Source organism: Orcinus orca, chromosome 3 (assembly GCF_937001465.1).
Source record: "Orcinus orca chromosome 3, mOrcOrc1.1, whole genome shotgun sequence".
NCBI lineage: Eukaryota > Metazoa > Chordata > Mammalia > Artiodactyla > Delphinidae > Orcinus > Orcinus orca.
Window position 1 is genome coordinate 83886132 of NC_064561.1, and position 26642 is coordinate 83912773.

Genomic DNA, 26642 nt, shown 5'->3' on the forward strand with positions numbered 1-26642 from the left:
ATCTGCTCTGAGATGACCAACCACTCACCCAAGCTGGCTCACCCTCCCAAGCCTTTCCATGTCCCACATGGGCTATCAGAAAGCCTCCTTTCCTTTGTATGTCTGGAAAACTCCTACTCATCATTCAAAACACATCTTAAACATCATCTTCTCCAGATAGCACTGATTACTCCACTTTCATGCTACCCTGAAACACTGTATATACATGCCTTATTGTTTTTCACTTTTGCACCCTTCACCCTAGGTGGTAATACTTGCTTATTAATTGGGCTTCCCCATAAACTATGAGGTCTTCAAAGACTAGGGAGCTGAGTTTCATTCACCTTTATATCTCTTGTGCCTAGCAGGGTGCCTAGTACAAAGGAAGGTGTTCAATAAATATTTGCTGAATGAATGAACACATATATACATGAATGAATGAATGAGTGAGCGAGTGAATGAAGAGACCATCTTGCAGGATTCAGATGTCCACCGTTTTCATGACTGTGCTATATCCAGAAACATAGTCTCTCGCTCAGGTGCCCTTACCTTGCCAAAGCCCTTGGAATTCCATTCTCTTTCCACATTCCCTGAATCCTCAAGGACTCAGATATGCCCTATGTTTGGTTTGGTTTTTCTTTTTTGCATTAACATGGTAAGTCTGAGATCCAAAGGGCACGCTGAAAAGCTACCAATTGGCTGCTATAATAGATTCAAACCCCCTTAACAAATATAAAAGAGGAGGAAATCGTTCAGCAGAATCCTAAAGGGTTCAGATTTCCCAAGAGACAATTCATTCAGCTGTCCTCGATTGTGGCCACCTCGATGATGGTCAGGGGACTTGCTTGCTGATGGCCAGAGATGGTATTCTGCATGCCTCCTAGCTCAAATTCTAGAAGCACAGACCCTCAGAAACCAGAAAGAATCTTAAAGTTACTTACTCCTACTTCCTGATTTTACTGGTGAGAAAACAGACCACGAAGAACGTCTCACGTCCAAGGTTGCACAGCTCAACCCAGGATCAGTGTATAAATTTCCTGACTTCATTTCCCCAGTATCGACCACTAAACAAGCGGGGCCTTTTGCAGCCTGGACGCTGACTTTCTAAAACAGCGTCCTCCACCAGTTGGCTGAGCCAGGCAGTGCTGGGCCACCTTGTCTGCCGGCTCTCAGGAAAGGCTCAGAGAAAGAAGGGATACGGTGCGAGCCGCTACTTACTTGAAGGGCTTTTCTCCAGTGTGGGTTCGGATGTGGTTGTTGAGCGTGGTGGCCCCAGCAAAGGCACGACCACAGTAGCCACATTTGAAAGGCCGGTCACTGGAGTGAGTGACCACGTGGTTCCTCAGTTCTGAAGGCTGGGAAAAGGACTGGGAGCAGTGGCCGCACTGGTATGGTCTGAAACAAATGAAGACACTGCCTGGTCATTACGTTCTATGTCAGTCAGCAGACGTTAGCATCACGAGGCAAGGGCCAAAACGTTCTGGGGACGTTCTCTCAGTTTCTGTAACAAGCATAGCACTGGGGCTGCTAGGTTCTCATGGCTATACTTGTTGCCACACAAACAAAATTAACAGAGCTGATGAGAGCCGTTCATTCCCCAAAGAATATTCCTTTCCGGTATTAGCCATACCATTTCAAGAACTCCTATTTCTTGTTTTGAGCCCCACCCCCAGGCAAATATTGGAGCGTTGAGAGTACAGACTTGATGAAGCACAACAGTACAAGAGAAGATATGTAATTGTCTCTCGTAATTCTGGGGCACTTTAACTTTTCAAAGTGCTTTAACATCAATGATCTAGTTTAATCTTTACAATAATCCTCTCAGGGAAAGCAGATGTTATGATCTCTGTCAGTTCAGAAAAGTGAGGATAAACTGTCTTCAAAGGAAATAAGCTCTTGATGCCAAGGTCACTCTAGGGTGACTCTGGACCTTATTCTAAGTCCCAGGTAAAGATGCAGGCAAGTCAGCAAGCTGCATGTGTGTTTTAATAGATACTAGACTGTCCTGGGGTCTGTCTATAGCACATCCCCAACTTGGGGTTGTGTGATAGTGCACAGGCCAACACAGGCGTGCACCCAGATTTGTTTCTTTGTAAAAGAAATCCTGACTTCTACTTACTCTCTCCCCGCCCTGACCTAAACTCGTATTTATCCACTGGGTCTTTTTTTCGTGAACTTCGGCTCCCCAGTTTAATCTGGTAGCAAGCAATGATTTATAGCAGCACAGAAATGACAGGATGTCACTATGCTTGCAGGAGGACTGGGATGCAAAAGCAAATGGAAGGAAGTTGTGACAAATACCTGATAATTAGCAAGATTATCAGAGCGCATTCTTTTCAGCTCATGAGAAAGAAATCAATTTTTGGTTTTCATAAAATAAATTAAAATTCTGTCTTCTCTACAGAAGTTCTTCTGCTTACTTAAGCAGAATCTGGTGAGTGATATAAAACCTGGGGAGTTTTCCCTATTCGAGGCTATTTCATATCATTCCTTGACAGGGCTCTAATTTGTTTATCAAAATTTTTCTTAAGAAAATTAATAATCTGTCATGAGCGATATTAACAGAGCTCAGGAAGCCTTGGTTTGTGGCTCAGAAATTTCTGGCTGCGTTTAGAAAGCCAATGGCAAAAGCAGACTTAATTGCTCTACCTTTAGCAAATGCATAAGCTCCAATGACCAGAAACCAAAATGAAGGGCTAGGAAACAGTGGTGACCGAGCATGTACAACAATTCAATTACATGCAAAATAAAGTGTACCCTCTCATTTGTCAAGTGAAGTGCTTAATTGTGGCTACTTGCCTCACTGAACACAAATACGATTATTTTACCAGGCTTCAGCGCACTGAGCACTGATTGTAGAATTTTTTAGCTTGATTAATAGTCTGGGATTGGTCAATAACTCAATACTATACAATTTTAATTACTTACATTTAGAAATCTATCTAACTGCTCTCAAACAAGTTTCAAAGAAATATATATAAGAGTCCTTGGTAAGGAGTTTATCAAACTTGACAAATTGCACATGCATTTTATTACAATCATGAAATAAAGCTTTGAAGCCATTAAAATCATATGTAGATGAAAATATCCTTTTGTCAAAATTATTCTTTGTAGTAACCATTAACCTTAAAGGAGTCCTCAAGAAATCATTCTCTCAGGGATGAATTTTTTAAATGTATTGAAGATTATAAACAAAATAATATATGAATATATGCTATATCCACTGACAATTGATTTTTCTAATAGTGAAGGACCATTAACATTTATTAGCCTCTGGTTATCTATTTTTAATAGCTATCACAATAAACAATTAGCCACTAAATAAAACCAATTAATCTTTTTTTTCTGACTCTGCTGTCAAAAGTTGGGGTGATTTATTTCCTATAGTCAGAAGTCATTCCATCCTTTTTATGCTAATAGTCAAGGTGGCAAAGATTTACACACAGAAGAGATGACCACAGAGAGGCTTATGCTGAATTCTTATATCAAGGTAACACCAATGAAAGGCAAATCAGATTATAAAACATCACCTTGGCCAGTACCAGCCTGAGCGGTATTTGCTAGGTATCCCGTGACAGCTTTTAAAACTTTGCAGAATTCAGCTGACTGAATGGAACAACCTCGAATGGGCGAGATGGGAGAGGTGAGTCCTGCTTTAGCCTCTGGCCCCAATTAGCTGTGGGACTTGACAAGTCGCCCAACATCCCTGACTCTCCATCTCCTCATCTCTCTGGTAAGCAGGATGGACTGAACTAGATGCCCTCTCACATCCCATCATGTTCTGCTCCTGCTTTCAGATAATCAACAAGCACGTGCCACCTAAGGATCTGTCCAAGACATGGCCTCACAGTAGACAACATCGACGATGTGACCTCCATCCTCCATCGTGTGTACCAGCCAGTGCCCTGCAGGGAGAGCTTTCCACGGTTTTGTGTGTCTAGTCATGCTAACTAGAATACAGACCATTTAAACTTACTTGGTAAACAGTTGAGAATTCAGAGCAAGAAGAAAATCTAGTACCAAAATACAAGACCCAACTTTAGTTGATCTCAAAAAACAAAGTGATATCCCTTTAATCCTGGTACCTTAAAGAGTAAGATTTTAGAGCATATGGTCATATTCACCATCACAGAAACTGATTTCATGTAGAATTTAGAACTAAAATGTGTACTCTATTTGCCACTGTGTTAACAGATTCTCTCTCTCAGCCTAGAAATATATGGAAAGTTAGGCCTCAGAAAATACAGACAAGATACTTCTTTCCCTAGATTTTCAATATTTCCTAAAAATGAATAAAAGGAAATGCTCAAAAAGTAATTTTAACATTAATTGTATCCTAGAGTTCATCTAAGGGCATAGGAATACATTCAAGACAGAATGAAATCTTCAAACCCAAGAGCAGGGCTTACTTAGAAAACATCATCATCACCATAGAATCTCAGACATCACAACTTCTTTTGGGACAACTGACCACAGGATTTAAGACTCTGTATGGATGTTTTTAGTAGCACACCCTGACTCCTCACCTCTCAGGTTACAGCTAAATGGCTTTGGGGGCACAGAATCAGTTGCCATTACTCAGCTTTTTATTGTGATGACTAACATTCTCATTAACTTTTCAAGGTCTGGTCAAAGGGTCAATACTGTGGTGGGGGAGTGGCAGGTACAAACTACTGGGTGTGAGATAGGCTCCAGGATGCATTGTACAACATGGGGAATAGAGCCAATATTTTGTAATAACTGTAAATGGAGTGTAACCTTTAAAAATTCGATATTATAAAAAAAGACTCATAGAATAAAGGGTGGGGTTTGAAAAGTTCTACAAATACTAAAGGGATAAAAAAGTGAAAAAATAAAAGAAAATATCATCAACCAAAAAAAATTAAAAAGTAAGCCTTAATTTATTAAACTTTTGGATACAATCAATTTCAAATCCCAAGTTCTGCTCCCTTTGATGTGTCATACCAGAGGCAGCCCAGGAGGACTGGCATAGTCAAGTGCTGTGTTCAGCTTCACTCTTTGTAGGATCTCATGTCATTCAGCAGCTAAATGAGACTCTCCTTTCTAAAGCACTTTGATTCTTTCCAAGTCATCATACACATACAGTATTTTATTATTCTCAAAACAAATGCAATGAGCATTCTTCACAAAGAGATAACATTTCATAACCAGTAAAAGCTTTTGGCGGGGTTTTTTTTGTTTTTTTTTTTTAACACTACTTGAGATATCTAGCAGTGCTGTCAATGACGGAAGTGTTCTATAACTACACTATCCAATATGGGAACCACTAGCCATAAGCAGCTACTGAGCACTGGAAATGCGGCTAGGGTGACTGAGAAACTGAAGTATTATTTTACTTAACTTTGATTAATTTAAATTTAAATAGCCTCGTGTGGCTTGTTCCAACACAGAAATATCAAGCTTCACGAAAAACTAGAATGTGCTCTGTCCTCAACAATGAAATATCTAAAAAACAGACAAAGCCTGGGTCGATTTAGTTAGCGTATATCAATGCCAGTAGATTTTTAAGCAAAAAGAAAGCAGCAAGACAATTTTGTATGTCCCCTGGCATTCTCTGTAACTGGTGGCTCCTCTGCTAAAGATGACTCCAGTAAAATGTGCAATTCATTTACTTTGAGTCTGTAATTGGTTTGTTGTACACATAGGAAAAGGATGTAACATTTAACAAAATTAAGTGTGGTTTGGTTTAATATATTATTAATCCTTCTTTGATTTTTCTTTCATGGCATGAAAGCCTCCAGGACAAAAGTTGTTCAGTTGGGCCCACAGTTGAGCAAGTTGGGCCTTGCTCCCCGTCAGTCAAGCCCAAGTGCACATCTCCCGAGACTTCATACGGGGCGTTACTTAGGTCCACTGCTAGCTGTGTGGAGTGAGAAAAGAACTAAGCTCTATGTAAGGAGAAAAAGATTTCAGGAAAGTGGCTCAAGTATGCAGCCGAAACACTGGGAGAACATGGAAAGAAGGTAACCTTCACACTTGGGGGAGGGGGAAACAATGGAACACGAGAACACTGACACATTCCAAAGAAACTATTATGGTGATGGATTATCTCCAGGCTCCTCCCACCAAACGGCTCCTTCTAGAGTTATCTTCCCCTCTGGTACCACCACACCCAATTATAAACAAGGATACTCAAAACATAAATGTGAACGGCTGACAGTATGCCCAGGAAGCTAAAGGCAAACTTTCCCCAGGTAGCACAATCAGAAAGGAAAGGAAAAGGATGAAAAATAAAGATAAGCACTAAAAAGACATTCTGCAGAAAATAAAAAGAACATATTCATCAGAAAATAATCCACTATGATTGAAGGCATTGCTTACCCCTTTCTGGACTGCCCCCGCCCCCAAATGGGACTGTTGAGAGTTTCTGTAGCAGAAAAACAGAAGAGAAAAGGGATTTCTAATTCCTGTTTCAGGCACAAGTCAGTCAAGCTGCCCTGGCCCAGGTAATAAGCTTATGCCAAATCTCAAATGTTTATGAGGTCCCTAAGTCCCTAGTCCTTAGTCTAGATCTAGGTTAATCTAGATTCCGACAGCTTCTTCCCTTTGAATTCACTCAGGAAAGAAAAAGTCAGTAGCTTGAGAAAAAAGAAGAGAGACTTTTGGTTTTGTATGTTTAATATTAACAGAATAAAATCAAGAAATAACGATTCTGTGCCTCCTGGGCTCTCATACGGGTGTATTTTTATCTTTAATGCTAATTCCTACTTTGAAAGGTCAAATGGAATTTTTTTCTGCGTTCAATGTAAATAACACGGTAGTGAAAAATGGTAATGCTGACAACCCAGGGTATCCTCGGATCTCCTTCCTTTATATCAAGGCATAGACTTACTGATGGTCCCTCACATGAAAAAGCTCACAAATAAAGACACACACAGTCTCTTTCATGAAGGTTCAAATGTCTTGGGTTTCATGGCCAAATATTCAGTGTGCTGAGTGAAAAATCTTTTGGACCTAAGATTCGGGGGCCTGTTTCAAATTTGGACGTGTTTGAAACTCTAACCTGTTTACTTTCTGACTTTGTCTTCTGTGTCTCCCTTTCTTGCCTCTAGTTCTAGCAAGATTTCCCTAGCAAAATAAAACGTTTGAGCTTTTCAAATAGAAGGGAAATGGTTTCTGACTGGCAGGTTCTAAGCTTTTTCACTGTATATGGCTGAATGGGCACAAACCGCCAAAGACTAAAAGCCACCGAATTTATGGAGTCAATCGCTAAAGAAAATATGTATATTCAGCAGTTGTAAGTCTCCACATGGATAATAAGAGGAATGACTCCAAATTTCACAACCGTGCACAAATTGATGTTCCATTTTAGTTCTGCATGTTTCTTCTCTTTAGCAATTCACCTGTGTGGTCAAGAATTAGGGAGAGTATCTTGTACTTCAAAACTTGCCAGTACCAGGAGAGCATGCTAGGTTCTAGAACACCATACAGAACCTATATGCTAAAAGCAAATTATGTAACTCAATGAAATTATGTATCTCAGTGAAACTAGTGGGTCAAAGAGAGTGGGCAGCTCTATTTCCCTTATCTCCAGTAATCAACTCAGATGTGATGGAGTAATTCAAGCATCTCCCCATTACTAGTAAGAAACATTGTACTTTCTTACTTTGCCTATAAAGGGACTAATTCTTTGAACTCATAATTCTTAGTTTTAACTTATTCATGAATGACGGTGAATCATACCGCCTCTCAAGTCTTCACCAACAAAGCACAGAAAAGAGAGAAGTAGGAATCCACTGCTTTAATAATTTGATTCCACCCTGGTGATCTACCTGAATATCAAGCACATTACTTCACCTCATCTGGGAACCTGGCCAAACGACACCTGGGCATCTGCATCAAATAAGCCCACCAGGGTCTCGCACTGGATGGGAGTCTCAAGCCACTTGGATTTTTGCCAGTAACTCTAGATTAGCTTGGAATCAGCGATGACCTAACAGTCTCTCGTGGAAGTCTATTTTGTACATGTAAGTTTTCTAATTTGTAGGGTACTTTTCTGACAGATTACATAGATGCTTTATAAATTCTGACATTATTATTTGACAGAACAGACATCATAGGGACTTAAAGCATAATCCACATATGGTTTTCGAAGTGTAACTGGGGTCAGACAAAACAGTCTGTTTTGCTAACTTTCTGTTTACCAAGACATATTTTCATTGTTTTATATGACATTCAGCATGAAACTGTATCATACCTAAAGCTAAGCTTTCAGTTCCTGTATCCAGAAACTTTCAACTATCATTTCATCTTACCTTGTATGTTCAGTTACTATGACCACAATGAACCTGTGCAAATAACAGATCCATACACCTAAACTCATTCAATTCAAAAAGCAAGTTTATAACAAGATTTTAATGCATTTTTATATTAAAAAAATAAAATGCTTTGCAAACTCTGAATAGATATATCTTGAGGCTATCTGTATACTTGCAAGGAAGGCAGACTTTAAAAAAAAAAACCCTGTTGGAGTAAGGAAAACATTTTCAAAACTTTTGTGTCCCCTCTAAAGCCAGTAGTACTAAGATATGCAGAAGTCCGTGGATATTTTCACCAGGGGACTCTCCTATCGAAGGTAAAAGATTATAAAGACACAACCGCCTTAACAGCTGTAATACAAATGCTTCAACATCAATCAGTCACAGCAATGCTTGATGCCAAGCAAGTAGTTTCTAGAATGGCACAAATAAAAATATATACACATGTAAATGTGCACATGTACCCTAAAATGGATCATTATTATTTCTGAAAAGATTCACCCCCTCTCCACCACACTTCTATCCTCCCTGCCTGCTTGGGTTCGAGTACACTGTCATATCCTGCAGAGCTGGGAGGGGAGAGTTGGATGTATATCATAAGGCAAGGAGAGCTGAGTGGCTTAAGGTTAATCAGTGGCCAAATTAAGAAAATAATTCCGGAGTCCTGCTTTCGAGTCTCCTATTCTACTTCCAAAATTTACGTTCTGCTTTTATATTCAAAATATTCTTAGATATTTGGTGTTTAACCAAATTTTCATAGGATGTGAAGGGGAGATAAAACACTGTCCTTTCTTATTGAATTAATTTGATTTTTGTCTTTTGCACTCCCAGCTATCAAGACTGTCGAATAAACCAGTTTTGACTCATAAATAATAGTTCCATTATATCTACTGTGCCACTCGTCAGAGTACCTGAAATTTTAATTCACTTGTTCAGCTAAATTTCATCCTCAGTTCATGGCCATAAAATTCTTTATTGACAAACTTTCAAAGCAACTTTGACTCTGAGGTATCTAGTCAACATTTTTCTTCTGTGTGGATATTAGTTTATCGAATAAGTGGCATCTGTTTTCCTCCACATCACTAGCAGAGTAGGTATTTCCTTTTGACAGCTTTGCAGGATTTATGGGTTTGCATGCTCTGAAGAAAAATAGTACTAAGCAAAAAATTCCAATTCATTACCTCTTAGTACTTAATTAAGTTCATACTCACGGCACACTGGAGGTGAACCCTGAGACGGCTGAACAGCAGCAGAGCAGCCAGCTATATTATCTTTGGAAGACAGAGAGGATTCTAATTATCCTGACCTCATTTTTCCATCTATGATATTCATCAATGTGCCTTCTATTTTGCCTCCCGTTAGACCTGGGCAGAGCTGTTCGGAAAGCGACAGCAGATTCCTTTCTGCAGCCACTGTTCATGCAGCCCTTCTACACAATAAAGCCAAAGAGGGGCCCAACATTACTCTATGACCTTCCAGAAGGCAGACCTCTGATCACAGAGTTCTCCCCGAGGTGTGACTGGAGGAGGCGACAGGAAGGCAAGCAGTGAGTCTCAGAAGCAAACACAGCCGGCGAGCAATGAGAGGTGGGGTTACCTGTCGGGGTTCTGCGTGCACACGTGCATCTGTAACAGGATCCTCTGTGTGAAAGTCTTAAAGCACTGCCCGCACTTCCAAAGATGCCAGTCACTGAACTCCGAGTGGAGCTGGCTGGTGGAGGTCGGGCTTGCAAGGACTCGCTGGTTTTTCACGTTGATTTGATTAAATCCTGATTCCATGGGCCCAGACTTATCCAGGAGGGAGAAGTTCCTGCCGCACGGAGTCTGTGGGAAGACGACGGAGCGCTGCTGGGCGGCGGGGGAGAGTTTGCTGCTCTTGTTGAAGGGCTGCAGGGGGTCCTGTCTGCACATGGCTTCCATGACCGTCGAGGGGACATTTACTGGGAGAACAGCAAGGGGTTGAGAAGATCAGTTTTATTAGCCCTTCAAATAAGCATGATAACACACACTTCTAAAAAATTCCTATAAGTCAACAGTTTAAAAATTGGTTTTTCTGGACTCAGAATGGACATAGAGCAGACAATTTGATTTAAGGGGACAAGCACAATTACCACAAATGAACTCATTCAATGCCTATATTTATTAAGCACCTATTTTCTGCTCGAGATTTTTCATACATGGTCTTTGCCCTCACAGAGCTCACTTATGACTTGAGATAAAGACTCCATAACGAGGCTCCACACTGCAGCCTAGATTTGGGGTTCTCAGATGGGAGGAACAGCAAGAGACAGGGAGAGAAAGGTGGGGCTCCCCAGAGAGGGTGGCCTTGAGCAGAGAAGGTAGATTCAAGCCTTCAGGATTTCAGGCCTTCCATCCAACCCTGCCAGCACAAAACAGGTTTTCAAGAAAAACTGGCTGAAGAGATGAAGGCAACCCTATGAAAGACGCCTGGAGACAGAAGTCTGGCACGCTGGTGGGATGGCACGGGAATCGAGCTGACCGAGCACAGCGTGGGCTTTCGGGGGGCAGATCTCAGAGGGCCTTTAATGTCCAAATAAATAAACAGAAGACTTCAGGCCTAAGAAATAGACACTGACTGTTTCTGACCAGAGGAACAGCAAGAAAAGAGTCAGTGTTCAGGAAGGGCCCGAGTGAGGCACGATGCACAGACAGGGTGCGGTGTGTAAGGTAAGAGTGGGAGGCGACAGAGTATGCAATCTTGGAGCTCGGTGCTTGACACTTGGGGTTTGGAATCAGAAAGATCTATGGAGTTACGCAATCTCCCTGTGCCTCTGTTTCATCATCTGTAAAATGAGGACAATGGAAGTAATCATCCTAACAGTAATAGCATTATGGCTTAGAGGTCGAGACGGCCTAAACTTAAACTCCACTATTCACAGCTGTCCCTTGGTATCCAATGGGGGTTGGTTCCAGAACCCTCGCAGATACCAAAATCTGTAGATGCTCGAGTCCCGTATATAAAATGGCACGGTATTTGCATATAATCTACTCATAACCTGCCGGATACTTTAAATCACCTCTGGATTAGTTATAATATCTAATACCAGGTAAATGCTATGTAAATAGTTGCCAGCATGCAACAAATTCAAGTTTTGCTTTGTGGCACTTTCTGGAAATTTTTTCCCAAATATTTTCCATCTGTGGTTGGTTGAATCTGCGGATGCAGACCCTTGCATATAGAAGGCTGACTGTAATACCTTTGTGACTGTGGGAAAACATAGAACATCTGAATGCACAATTTAGTCCTTGGTAAAATGTAAAGTGGTTACTGGAAGGATTGGGTGCGATAATGCATAGACAGCAGCTAGTAAATGCTATGGTTGCCATATGGTTGCCACTCGGTAGATGTTGAGCTCTAGGAGCCCTGGCTTCCTTATCTTTAAACCCCCTTTTATGCAGTTTAAATGAGATACTGAAAGTGCTCATCACAGGGCCTACCATCAAAAACAGCCACCATTCTTATTCTAGAAGAAGAGACTGGAAAGAAGGGAGATGGATTCAAGCATGGGTGGTGGCAGTGGGAGTGGGGAAAGAATTAAAAGAAACATTTTTGAGGAGGGAACGCTAATATACATGAAATTTTTCTTTCTTTCTTTTTTTTAAGTTGCCATTGTGTTAATAATATATATCATGTATTCACCGGTCAACCCACAGGTTCAGAGGTAATTAGAACCTCATAAGCTTAAAAACTGTTATTCTTTTTTTAAGTAACCACTCTGTCAATAAAATGTATTTCTTGTTATTTCAGAGATCATAGAGATTAAAGGTCACAGGGTGGTCAAGAGAGGGAAATTAGAGACCAAAAAGTTTAAAAAGGATGACTGGCAAAAAGGTTAGTGATGGGAAGTAAACTATGGCTGTTGGTCACTAGTTCAAGGCCACGTGGAGGAAATACATGAACTGGGAGCTCTCATTCTTTCCTGACATGGACCATCTCTGAGAGTCCTACGAAGCACGAAGACTCAGGCGTCCTCAACTACAAAAAGAGAGTGGTAGGGGACCGTGACTGCCAGGAGGCTCCACGCCTGAGTGGACAGGTAGACACCACGTGTGGAGGTTAATGGGCTGCCACTAAGGACTCTTCAACTCTGAGTGTTCTACACAATCACATGTATTTGATGAATCCAACAAAAGGAATAGCTCATCCTACAGGGTTCTGTTGGCCTGGCCCATCCTGTCTTAGGAAGGAGAAATAAAACAAGAGACTCACAGACCAGGGCAGAGCCTAGTTTGTCTAGTTGGCAGTTCTTTACCCTGAATGCATATTAGACTGACAGGGGAGATTTTTTTTTTAAATACCAGAATCTCTTGGTAGGGCCTAGGTATCTGCATTTTTTGAAATTCCCCAAGTACTTCTAATATACAATCAGAGATGAGAACCACTGATCTAATCCTACCCTCTCTTATTACCAAAAAAAGAAAGAAGGAAAAGAAAATGCTAAAGACCAAGCAGGTCTAATAATTTGCCCATGGTCATACATTCGGTCAAGGATACAGCTAAGCTGGAAGCTTTAGCTTTCTGATTTCCAAGGCACTTTTTTCTGACCACACTCCCATTCTGTGTCTGCTCAATAGCTGTGTTGCAAAAATAAAAAGGACATTTTACAGCTAGTACAGATTTCTGTGTGTGTGTATATATATACCCATGCATAAACATATGTTATATATGTACCTATATACACATGTACAGACATATTTATGTATATATTTCACATATAAAATTTATGTATAATTTCAACTTCTGGGGCAAAGTGTATAACTAATATGAAATGTGTGCACACATTTCAGACTCTCAAAAAATCTTTGATTGTACACAGACTGTGACTTTTGAAATACATATTGAAAGAAAAGGAGAAATGTTTTATGTTTTGGCTCTTTCTTAATTAAAAAAAAAACAAAACAGCAGCATTGTCAGAGATTAGGGTAAAATTCATCTTATTTAGCCTGTTTATAACTAATCCGGAAGAGACAAAGCACAGGGAAACCCGCAAGTCTTCAGGCAACACTAAGCTCTTGCGGGTTGGGAAGGCTAGACTAGCAGGAAGGAAGGCGGGGTGGGGAGACTGTGGAATGAAGATGTCATCAACATGCAAGAGAGCAGGAAAACCAGCCAGAAGCTCACTGCTGGAAAGAGGAATATGATGCCTCTGGGGGAAATCATACAAATAATACTCTAAGTATAGATTATAAATGCTGACTTCTCACTTAAGCTCCTGGAAAGTAACCCAATAAATTCATTTTCAAAAATTGTTAAGGGCACACCACCTTTCTATTAAACAAAAGAATGTGTGGGTCAATGGATTTTTCTAAGTTTAATAATCAATGTCAAAATAGTAATAAAGAAAAGTTTATACCAGTTTGTATAATGATGTGGGATAAACGGGATCTGAGTTAATGATAATAATAGCATTTAGGTAATAAGAGTTGGGATGGTTATTCTCTGTCTTCTTTCCTCCTATGGAACACTTCAAAACAAACATACTATGTTTTCAAGATATAGCAGCGACACCTGCACTCTATATTCTGCTTTTGGCATGATCTTTTCTTGTACTTGTGAATAAATTCAATCCTGCTGAATGAAATGAGCATATAATTTAGAGAGAGAAAAAAAAAGTAAGGCTAGGAATGGATAAGTTTCATGAAAGCAACCATATTTGCTCTTGAAGCTGTCCTGCAGAGCGCCTGCATACTTCCACGGGACCCTAGAGGTCTAGATACAAAGCACAATTTTTTAAGCAGGACTTAAAAAAGCACAATTTTTTAAGCAGGACTTAAAAGGACACAGAGGATCATTCTTCCTAATACCAGTCTGACTGGCCCAACAAACAAAAGTATTAACAAAACACAGGGAATTATAAGAGGACAAGAAATGAATCGGAAAACACTATGTTATCCCAAGCCATGACAGTCCAGGCCACTGCAAAAGGCCCAGAAACGACTAAGGCAATTCCCCAAAAGGATGAAGGGGTTTCTACATGAAGACATAATGAGCAAGTAAAATCTCTTCAGTCTATAAGACAAAGGTTAAGGGAAAGAGGGCAAACTTTCAAAGCCCTAAAGGATTTAGTCAGGAAAGAACATAAACTCATCAAATCCTGCAAAATTAAACCCCTGAGAGAATGCAATGCAGGATCTATACAACAAAGTCCTACTTTACACCCTCATCCATTCATTCAGTCCACAAATGCGTACAGAGCATCAGTGACAAGCCTGACATTGCTGGCACTGAGGATACAGGGGAACAAGAGAGCCACAGCCCCGGCTTTCAGGCCACGTAAACTGTAGTGACAGAGACAGATATTATACAAATGTCCTTACAGGTAAATATTTACTCAGTTTCATCAAATCTAAACTTCCATTAATTGCAAGCCACACTGTTAATTGTAAGTCACTGATCATTATAACACACTTAGCAGGTTCAGAAAGATTAAAATGTGAAAAATATATGAATTTTAGAATTGACGATATACAGTTGCTACAAGTGTAATAAGTGGTATGACAGAGAAGAAAGGAGGCCAAGAAAATGTCTAACAGGGATGGCTAAACTTCGGGTGGGAATGATGGCTTCCCTGAGGCAGTGACCTTGAACGTGAGTCCTGAAGGGTACACAGCATCAGACAGGTGCAAAGGGAGGAAAAAGGGGATGAGAGGAGATGACACGTTGGCAGCTGTGTCACTAAGTCTGAATGGCATGCTGAGGTGAGGAGCTCAGGGCATGGAAGGAATGGAAAGCAGACTCATGTGGCCAGAGAACGAGGCAGAGATGGGCTGTAGCTGAGGCTGGAGAAGAAGGCAGCACAATTCCCAATGCCCGTGGTGGCAGGGCACATAGCAGAAATAATGCTGGGAAGCAGGTTAATACAACAGAGGACGGTGGGGTCTTCAGCAAACTAAATAGGGCATGGCCAGCGTAAAGATGTTTGAATTCGATTTTTTGCAAAACACTATGTGAGCCATACAAAACATTTCTGGAAACTATATGTAGCCCATGGGCTATCATATTAAAGAACTAGGGATTCATTATAAGAGTAATGGCTAGCCAAAGAAGGGTTTTAAGCTAGGGTATAAGGTTATTAGATTTATGCTTTAAATGCATCATCACTCTGTATCATTAAATGAAAAAGCTAGGTACAGAACAAAGAATATATAGTATGCTGCTATTTGCATACAAGGGGAGGGGTAGAGTGAGAGCGCCAGAGAAAGAGAGGGAGAATATGCTTAAATGAGAGAATGGGCAAAAAAATACATCTGGAAGGACACCTAAGAGTGTTTCAACTGATTGCCTTTTGGAAGAAGAATTAATATGCCCATATTACTTTCTGTATTTTGATCTATGGAACCGAACTACCTATTAACAAAACAAGTGAGGGCTTCCCTGGTGGCGCAGTGGTTGAGAGTCCGCCTGCTGATGCAGGGGACACGGGTTCGTGCCCCGGTCCAGGAGGATCCCACATGCCGCAGAGCGGCTGGGCCCATGAGCCACGGCCGCTGAGCCTGCGCGTCCGGAGCCTGTGCTCCGGAACGGGAGAGGCCACAACAGTGAGAGGCCCGCGTACCGCAAAAACAAAAACAAAAAAACAAAACAAGTAAATAAGCTGAAACAATAAAATCAACAAATCAGTGAATTTTCACTTTGGCTGCTGTGATACTAAAAAGGAAAATGTGACATGCAGGTGGCTACCGCAGGGGTCCAGGCCAAAGCTGATGGTGAGGCTGATCGGGAGGTGGCAGCAGAAATGAAAAGAAACTCATTTAAGAATACACAATCAACAGGGATTTATGAATGATTGGATAGAAGGGGTGAGAAAGAACAAGCGGTCGAGGTTTCTAGAAAGAACAATTGGATGAATGGGAGTGAGAGGTACTGAACTGGGGGAGAGGCAGCTTGCAGGACAGAGTAGGATGGTTTCACTTTACCATGTTTAGTTTGAGATGCCTCTGAGACAGGCAAGTGCAGGTGGGAATTTGACAGGTAGACAAGATCCTGGGGCTCCAGTGAGAGGTCTGGGTTGGCAGTATAAATCTGGGAGCACCTTTCAGCCCTCTACACCCCCAGATATGGGGGAATGGGGGCCTCAATCCTAAAGCATGGCTGGGATCAAGGAGCCCAAGAGGTCAAATCTCTCATGACAACGGGTTTCCTTGTGTCTTTTGCCACTTCCTTCTGTGAAGGTGTTTTCAGTGGCTGTTGCTTTCTGTTAGAGTCCTGTGCAGATACCAAGACATCCCTCTGGGGTGACTTCTCCTCTGTTTGTTCTAGGACCCTACAGGTTCCTTCAGTTCTGAGCCAAGTTTTATATTACTTCTTGGCCCAGGGTTTCCACAACTGGCAGGTAAGGCAAAATCCAGCCCTGTATCCTCCCATAGCTGGGGCTGGTTTTTTGGAGCATGACATACTGTTTCTTTCACCAATGGCCTATTGGCTTGAGGGTAGTACTTTTCTAGTCCCGTTAAGGGACAAAACAGTGACTTCTGGTTCTTGGATTTATGTGAGGATCCAGTCCCAGCTGCTCACTGTGCACAAGGAGCCTAGAACCGGGCCCCTCCCAACTGCAGTAAGACTGACCCTAACACCCGCCTAGCCCAGGCTCGCTGCTACGGCCATCTCACATGGCACGTGCGTTAGGTTTGCTGTTGTAGTTTTTGCTACGTGCCTTCTCCTACACGGAGTTCCTTGAGGACGGGGTCTGAGGTTTTGTACCCCATCACAATGCTTCCCACAGGGCCTTGCACACAGATGTTCTCATTGGACTGAACTATACTGTAATTGCCTCAATGTTCATAGGTAGAAGGCTTGAGCGGGGCCTTTCTATCCGGGGCCTAGTTCCTTATTGTTGGTGGGATGGTGGGGTCAGTGCGCCGTGCAGAGGTGCCAATTTTTATTTTCTGCTCATTAAAATCAAAGGAAAAAGGCAGGCCTCTTGCGGGCAGAGTTTACTCCAGTGCAGCGAACCTCTGCGCTGCCATCAAGTGTCACATTCTGCTACCTCAGCTTCACATGCCAAGACAGAAAAAGCAGCAGGAAGACGTGTTTAACATTTATTCCCAGGTTTCTTTTTTCAATTTCCTCTGAAATGAATATGAATACACTATGGTCTTTACACTCTGCAGGAGCTAATCCCCCACTGGAAGCTTTGGGGAACCTCATTCCTTCTTGCGGATACAATCTGTCGACACAGGCGTTCCTTCAGGCTCTTCTGAAAGGCCCATAGTGGACAGAGCTGCGCTCTCTTTGGAGCTCTATTACACTTATAACTATGGGTTGTTTTTTTTTTTTTAAGAAAATAACATAGGAATTGCTTCCAGAACCCAAGTGCCTGTGTGAAACGCTGCCTTCTCTTTGAGGCAAGGCTGCGTTCAAAGGCTCCTCCAGGCAGTGAGCGTGTCCCACTGCCAGAGGGGCCAGTGACTGAAGCCTGAACCCGCCCACATGCTCAATAGGAAATGTGTACTTTCGCCGTTGAAAGAACCATGAGAAGAAAATGATATTTTTATAAATGAAAGCGCTTAATAAGTATTATTCACTAAGTAAAATCATATTTTACTTGAATGTCTTGGACCATGTATCAATTTCATTAACCAAGAAAAAAATCTAGCTGAACTATGTACCCCGTCTAGTAATGGCAACAAAATTCTCAATATGTATCCAGTGAGCATGTATTAATTGTTTACTGTGTGCATAGCACTATAAGGAGGCTCTGTGGAAGCATTTTGTCAAATAAGTCTTTGATCTCAAGAAGCTTCTTTTTAGGGTACCTCATTTATTTTGTGGCTAACTCGGTAGGATAAAAATTGTCTTCAAACTGCTAATCCCATTGAGATGATTTCAATTACTCAGGGCTGCAGAAGGCTATCTGTTAAATTATCTGTCCATGCCCTTTCACACATTTGTGCTTTTAAATCACACAGAGTATTTTCTCAGTACAGAATAGGGATCCCTCATTATAAAGCATCCCTAGGTCTCTCCGTGAATCATATGGAATGACAATCCATCTGCGAGTTAGAGTCAAAGTCATATATCTCCCCCACGCCATCTGATGAAGCTTTCTGCTGGTTTCCTGGGTGGCCAATCACATGACAGATATATGACTTTGAGACAAGAACTGAAATAAAATTCCTGTAATACCCTTAGGGGGGAGGGAGATGGTCACTGCTGAGCATTTTAGTCAATGACTTAATTCCCTTTAAACTTCCCTCCACCCTTGCTTAGAGCTCTGAACTCAACCTAAAAGAGCTGCATAGTTTACCTACTGAATCCACAATACTTCGAGGTGCGTTAGCTTTGTGAATTTTCTTCCAAGGATTTCAGTTGCTAAATGATACATAACATGTGCCCCGGGAGAGTTTATTCAATCCTCTAATCAGCAACCTCAAGAATGCTTCACGCAGGTTGGACAATGGGAGAAAGAAGGCCTCAGAAGCAAAGCACTTGGTGTTGCCAGAAAGTACATTTTTGATGGCACTATCACACTGAAACTGGAGACCAGATGGTACGCTCTTAGACACCATCGTCAGGTGGCTGTGAATGGCACATACAACCCCCAATCCTCCAGCTCAGCCCCTAAATCCCTCTCGTCCATGTAACAGCATCATGAGGTGGAAGCAATGTCGTAGATGTGAGACTTCCACCCCAGAGATCCACGTCAAGGGGAAGAAACACATTCCCTGAGCAGTCATTCCACAGTTCCCATGTCTGACTCATAACTCAGTAAATGGCCATTCCATCCATCCAGCTCCTCAGACCAAAGCCCTGGAGTTATCTTTGACTCCTTTCTCTCACTCAGCATCCAATGTGTCAGCAAATGCTGTTGACTTTACTTTCAAAATATATCAAGAATCCAACCACTTCTCACCACCTCCACCACTTTTACACTGGTCCAAACCACCATTACCTCCCCTCACTGGATTCCAGCAACAGCCTCTAACTGGGTCCTGCTCCATCCTCACCCTCACTGTCAGGTCCCCACTCAGTAGCCAGAGTAATCCTGTTACAACTTCAGTCAGATCATATCACTCTTCTGCTCAAAACTCTGCAATACCCCCTTTGTCCAAGGCACACAGAGTAAAAGCCAGGGTCCTGACAGTGACCTCCTGGGCCCTACAAGATCCCTTCCCCCAAATCTAAGGTAACCCCTCCCCACTTCAACCAATACACTCCAACTGACACACCTATGTCAATCTTTGTGATGCTCTTCTGACAGGTCAGTAGCATTTCCATCTTGGGTCTTTACACTTGGAGTCCAGCTGCCTGCAACACTCTGCTCCCAAAGAACACATGGCTTGTTCCTTCATCTCCTTAAGTCTTTGCCCAAAGGCCACCTTCCTAGTAGGGCCCACCCCAATCATCTCTAAAATTGCAACTCCCAACTCCTGGCACTCCTCACCCCTTCTCTGCTTTGTTAACTCTATGACACTTATCATTACCTGACAAACTATTTATTTACTCATATACAGGTTGATAATCTGTCTCCCTCTACTAGACTCTATGCTCTAGGAGGGCAGGAATTCTTGTCTGTTTTGTTCACTGCTATGTTTGTAGCACCCAGCAATGATGCTGGTCCTTAGTAAGTATTCAACAAATATCAATGAATGAATGAATGAATGAATGAATTTATTTTTGGACTGTGTGCCATGTACTTTACAACTCTAGACTTTGATATGTTTACTCCCAGACATCCCTTGACACACATACCACAATATTTTCAGAGTCTGGAGCAGGCTGTACTAAAGGAGGAAACAGAAGGCCTTATAAGATTTCTGGAATCTTTTTGGATCAGATTCTATCCTTTAGAAGGCGAAGTTACACCAAGGTTCTAATGTATAGACAGGCCCATGTCAGCAGATCAGGGGAGTTGATCCTGGTGCTTTTCCGTGTGTGGATCTACATCTAGTTTTAGGGGACCTGGGCATGGAGCCATTGTGGGAAGACAGCACACTGGCCGCCATGGTCATTTCTGCCTGTAATACCAACCACACACTCATGTCCAACACTGAGATTTTCTCCTATGAAACAGACACTCCCTCAAACAGGAGTAGGACTGCAGAAGAGAAACTTTCCAATGGAAACTTGGGAAGTAAGAAGAATGTACTTACATGTCCAGAGATTCATTTTTTGATTTGAGATTGGTTTGGGGTTAGGGTAAAGTGGAAAAGGAAAGTTGAGAGTAATATGCTTTTTTGAGGATTCTATTTTTTACAAAGAAAATAAAGATAACATGGAAAAGAAATACCTGATCAGCATTTCAATCAGTAGTATTATAAACATTTTTTTGGAGTTTATATGTGTGTGAGAGAAAGTAAGTAGAGAAGGAAAAATTAAAATAACACATTTTTTTCCCAAAATGAAGTTTCTTAAATAGATCTGTTCTCTCTGCGTCTTTTTCTACTGTATAATCCCAAATTATCAGTTCACAGATTAGTCAATTTGATGACAAGAAAAAACAGTGTCATTAAAACCAGCGTTTCTCACTGAAGCACATCAGAATCACTTAATTCTGTTCCAAATACTGGAAATCACTTCATAACATTTTCCCAAAGAATTGATAAAAACAAATATATAAAGTTTAGGTGAAAATTGCTGCAGAAGTTTGCATCTGCCTAGACATTAGATTATTTTTTAAACATAATGATTGCCATGGTAAGAAAGATAGAAGAAAATTACATGGTTCACTTTAGACTAAGTTGCTTAGAGAGAGACATATTCCTCAACCATACGTCTATGATTTTTCCTACCATTTCTCATTCCAATGACTACTTAAGAGGAAGCAAAACCAAACGACTGGAGGGGTGTTACTCCTGATTAAACAACAGTGTTTTCTCATTATTTCATTTTTGCAAATAATGCGACTCCAGCAAGACTGTGCATCCCTTCAGAGAAGAAGTTGTATCTTATGCTGCTCTTGTAAACAGACACATAGTAGGTGCTCAGTAAATACCAACTGCCTTAACATTTCTGCTGGCAATGATTTAAAACCAGGACAAAGGACAAAGGTTTTAAAATCATAAGCAGGCGAAGAAAAATTGTCCTGTACAAGTCAAGACTCCCTGTGAAAAAGCAAAGGACATACAAGGAAAAGAAAATGATGGAACAGACGTGCACATTTGTGTTACACAGCAGAGTGAACCGCATTTCAGGAGTTTCAAACAACACTCTTAAAAAGTTAGCTTTGAAATAGGTATTTGGAAATGTGAATTCAGAGCTAAAATAAATTCTTACAGTTTTCATCCTGGGCAATGCATTGTAAAGGGATCCCAAAGAAAGACGTATAGCTGTCATTGTACCACACCAGAAGCTCGGTACCCCTGGGAATATCTATACAGGCTCGGTAGAATATATTCGACCTATTCAAAACAAAAGAAAACCCAGCTTAGTAATCGGTAGGACTCATGTGCCCCATCCACACTTTTATTGCCCCGAAAAAGTTCTGCCCAGCTTTCCACCTAAACAGTTTCTGTTTGTAATAAAATCTGCACCCACCTTATCGTTCCCAACAACCAATTAGAGCCTGTAACCTGGTATGATAAATAGCTCACAGTTTATTTCCACAGTGTCCCTCCACAGAACCTCTTGGCTGAAGAGACAAGATATTTGGCCCGGGAGACAGCAGAAAGGAAGAGTTCATTAAAAAAAAAAAAAAAATTCCATCTCATACTAATGAGAAGAGTCTCTCTATTGGCAAATTGCAGACTCCGGTGCCTCAACCTCACATATAAATTAATACTATTGATTTCTTATTTGAAGGGAAAGTGTTGCGTATATTCTTACAACTTGGCATTGGGAGTTCTCTAATTCGTAATAAAATTAAGCAGCTTTGTGATATAAGGACTGAAAGAAATAAAAGTCTTCCCCATTGCTTTTTTTCTAAACTTTGATACAGGAGAAGAGAAAAACCCTCTTATGTGAAATGGATGGAAATTCAGTAAATACAAGAGGAGCACTTTACTCTGGCTGAAAGATTACACTCTGAAATGATGGAGTGAAGGTACCAAGAAATAACCACTTTTTTATAACAGCTGTGGCACTGTAAAGAAAAATCTACAGATTAAAAGAAAGAGGAGCCTGCGACGGGTTTTCTCAATGAAGAATTGCTACAAATATTAGCCTCAAGTTCAAGATAAAAGTGTTTAGGGTTGGTGGACCTTAAGTTTAGCCTTTCTGTAAGGAATTGGCCGTAGCAGGGCAATTTGTTCCTTGTGTAACACTGCAGACATAATGCGAAGCCTTCACCACATTTTTCATGGCAGTGAGATATGCACTTGTCAACATATTTTGTCACCACAAAGTGGCTCTTGGCAACAGGATCATAAAGATCAATAAAAAAAAGTGCAGATTCTCAATATTTTACTTGCAGCTGCAAAAATTTCATTTATCTTGTTATTTTCCTTACTTGCTGCCATTCTGTCTCACGAGGGCACTGCTAGCTAAGCAGAGTGTTTTCTCCCAACATTCTATGAATATCTGACAAAAACTCCAGCCAGCTGTCCGGACCTCACTCCCCTTCCTCCCTCCGCACCTCCAAGAGCTGTGCATTTTATTAATTCTTTCCACTGCTACATAAAAAAATCAAAATTGGAGCCGGGCTATAAATCACTGGCATCTCCTAACTTGAGAAAAATTGAGTCGACTTTGTACTTCACCCTTGTAACATTTCATCTCTCGGTTTGGCTTCCCTTAATATAAACACAGCGCCCGGCAAATGAATGTGCTAAAACCAAATGACACACTTTGCCGCTGAAAGAGCAGAACTGTTTTCGAGCAATGGGTGGTCTTTTGAGGCACAGAGTAGGCCGAAAGGGGGAAAAAAATGTGTAAGCGTACACCGTTCTTTACAAGCGGGCAGAGCTTCCAAAACTCGCAGAAATCTCTGCATGTTGAAGCACATCAAAGGGATTTTTCCCTTTTCAGATAATATTTCCTTTGCTGACATGTATTTAGTATTGTGGTTGGATGACTCATAAAGATAGCTTCATGGCGTCCCAACGCAGCTGAAGCAGAACACACGCCAACAAACATTATTGTCAGCCTCAAAATAAAAACAAAACGTTCAGCTAAGGGTCAATCAATCAAGGGTTCTTTGAAGAAAATTCCATTTAGATATTACAAATCATAACAGAATGAATCTAAACCAGCTGACTTTTTGTGAAGAGGACATTCATGTACAATAAAAATTAGGCTAGCTCTTCGGGGTCCAACTTTTCTATTTTCTTACTCTTGGACGTGGTCACTGGTGACGGATGCCAGTTTTTAAATTGTGTTTTTGTAGTTCATTTTATAAAGATCTGAAGTAATCGAAAACAGATCGGCAGAGAGAACTTGATGTGTAAGTGCCATCAGGAAAGGGAGCAATAAAACCCACTTAACATTGACAGAAAGGTAATGACTCGCTCATACCCACCTTCCTCGTAGGGGTTTCTTATTTTCCCAAAGTCAGAATTTGCCTCAAGAGCTCCCTGGGTGCCCATGACAGAACCAGCCAATCTATCTCTTGCCAAATGGAGAAGCACAACCTTTACTAATTTTTTAGCTCCGAGTTTTATAAAAACTTCATGACAGAGATGCAGCTGCAGGGAAGGTGGGTGAAGCCCATATACAGACTGTAACCAGATCCCGTCGTACACAAGTTCGTTTAAACCCTTATGTAATGAAAGATAACTGCCTAGGAAACCAAGGCAGTGAGTCACATGCTGCCCAAATATGTTCCTTTTGAATTTGGAGGCCTTTGGAGAGCAAGCCAGATTTGTGCAGCCTTTAACCTATAAGGGGAATAAAGCTTTTTTTTTTTTTAAGTCTTCATTTAAAAAAAAAAAAATGAGAATGAAAATAAATCGTCATAGGCAGGACTCCAAGTTGCCGAGCAAGGGCTCTTCTGCTTTGATGTGTCTGTGGTGCCTGGTAAAGCTAAACAGTTGCTTCTGATCCGAAAGGGAATACGGCTGTTTATAACTGAGGTCATATATTTACAGGGCACATGTTTTCGAGGGATTCTGAGAAAAGAAGGCTTAGTGGCAGGGCTTTTTTCCTATGGGATCTGTCTTTGCCTTTTTGTCTCCACTCCAGCTTTTAGCATTAAATGGAAATGCCTGACCAACAGGTGCACTGGGCAGGTGTGGCTTAGGCTCTGGGAATCCACCCTGCTTCTATGCCCCTACCCCACCCCAGGCCTCCCTATGAGACTCTGGGCAATGGGGGTGGCTCACCTCATCTTTGTTACCCTTTGGGCTTTGCCCAAACATCTCAGGAGACCAGGGCCTTCTCTATGCTCCGGAACTACCTCATCCCCTGAAACGTACTCTGAATTGTCGCAGGACCAAAGCCAAACGCTTTGGCACCTTTCAAGGGATCAGAAGAGGTTGCTCTGACTCAGCCAAGGCTGCCGAGCATGACGGTTTTAGAAAAGCAGCTTTGGGAGTGTTGAGAGTTCTTGATTTCCCATGCCTTTGTACAAATCAAACTGTTCTCCCTAGGAGACAGCCAGACCACAGGGGACTGAAGGCAAGCGACCTGGGGCTGAATCTCTAAACTCCTGTTTACGTGTGGACACGTCTGCTCCGGGGGAAATCACTCCGAGTCAGTGAGTTCGCCGGGCTCACTCAGGCCATTATGAAAGTTCAGGTGATGATGTGGAAGTAACTTTATCACATGCAGTGAGTGAAAAAAGGCCTTCTCCTAGCATCTTTCTTCCCGAATTCTCAAGAAATTACTGTTAGAAGAACTAAGGAGATATCACAAACCTAGCAAAAAAACTCCTGCCAGTCCTTGCAGAGTTCTTCAGGACTCTGCACGATTTTTTCAAAACTAGCAGCAAGCCTGAATTTATATATGCAAGGCAAAGGGCTTCGGCTTTGTAAGCGGTAAATCAAGGTATACTTTACCTGTACTGAACTACTGTTAGATTCTGTTCTCCGCAGTGCCTTGCACATCGGATATACCTCATCCAGCTCGACTTACTAGGTTCCCCACCATCAATAAAGTGCTGTAGTGTCCCATCTTGGTCATATATCTAGAGAAGAGGTCAGAAGGTCAAGTAGTTAGAACGAATCATCAGCAATCATTTTCCCTGCTTCCCTTGGTGTCTGTATGTGTCGGCTGCAGCAATTTATTGCCCGTAGGTTTGCTAGTGCTTATAAATGCTTGTGGAAACTCAACTGGAATAACAGAAGAAAAACATTTTCTGGTGATGCAAGTTAATCACGTTTTTCTTATCAAGCCAATCTTCCCTTTATTAAATACATTTGTGGCATCTCAAGGATGTGAGTGACCATGTTTCCCAAAGAATATTTAACCTCTTTTGACAGGCTACTCTTAAGTAATGAGCTGCTGGGTAAACAAAGCAAGCTGAGAGGCGAGGCCACGCTGACATGGCTGGAACATCCACACGAGAGGCCCTCCTCTCAAACACATAACTGCTCGAAGGCATTCGGGAGGCAGGGACCGTCTGCTTAACAAGCTGGGTGACACCTAGCAGAGGCTGGAGCATTATGGAGCTGTATCACACTGATAAAGCAGACTCTGATTCAGATGAAATAAATGGACTCTCACCTCGCAGAAGATGTAGGACTTCAGCTGTCAGGACCTGAAACTATTAGGAGAGGAGTCATGAAAAAAGAGAGACCCTCACAAAGGGAAAGAAAAAATAATAATAACTGTTTCCTATGGATTTTTAATGTCTTAACTAAGGTTGGTCTAATAATTATTGCCTTAGGCTACCTCAAGCAGATTTTCTTTCAAGCACCTTCAAGGAAATGAAATCTGCTTCAAACCAGGCAATAAGCGTGGGACAAAAAGTCTTCTGCGAAACAACTGGCCAGCCTAGGACATGCGGAGTCAGTGCTGACAGCAGAGACAATCGGCTCTCACTTCCAGAAACCAGGTCAGCCCTGGGTACCTTGAAGGCTGTGGTATCTAGAGGAGTGGGAGATCCGGGGTTATATATGTACAGCAATTCTCAAAGGTCATCCTCAGCCCTAGGGGCAGCCAGGAAGCAAGGGGTACAGTTCTCAGAAGGACCATGGCAAAACTGGACCTTTTCAAATAAAATCAGCAGTAAGATTCTGTTCCCCAGAGCATCCTGAGAAAATATTTTTTACCTTTGCTAATCAGCCTTTCCACTTTTCCTTTCCAAAGAGACACAGAGATAAGTCTCACAGAGAGCCTCACTGGTTACATTTCGGGCCTAAAATTAGTAGGGTCATTCATATTAATTTAGCTCAGTATTTCTATTCTGGAGGCCAAAGGGCTTAGTGATGACAGTTCTTTTTATCATCACCAGTCATTTTAAAATAGCTGATTTTTTTCTTTTTTTGGCTTTTCTTGAACTCATTTGTCTTCACCCCCAATCTTTCCACTAACCCCCAGAAACAGAAG

At 41.6% G+C, this 26642-nt stretch overlaps 1 protein-coding gene across 1 annotated transcript in view; it reads right to left on the reverse strand.

Annotated features, from left to right (window-relative positions):
- The window catches only part of PRDM6 (PR/SET domain 6), a 102831-nt gene that overhangs the window by 7073 nt on the left and 69116 nt on the right, over positions 1-26642 (reverse strand). Inside the window, exons 4-7 of the mRNA XM_004267425.3 lie at positions 25151-25278; positions 21495-21619; positions 9855-10197; positions 1198-1374 (exon numbers count right to left, since the gene is read on the reverse strand). Of these exons, the coding sequence (XP_004267473.1) occupies positions 1198-1374; positions 9855-10197; positions 21495-21619; positions 25151-25278 (773 nt within the window). The remainder of the gene's footprint in view (positions 1-1197; positions 1375-9854; positions 10198-21494; positions 21620-25150; positions 25279-26642) is intronic.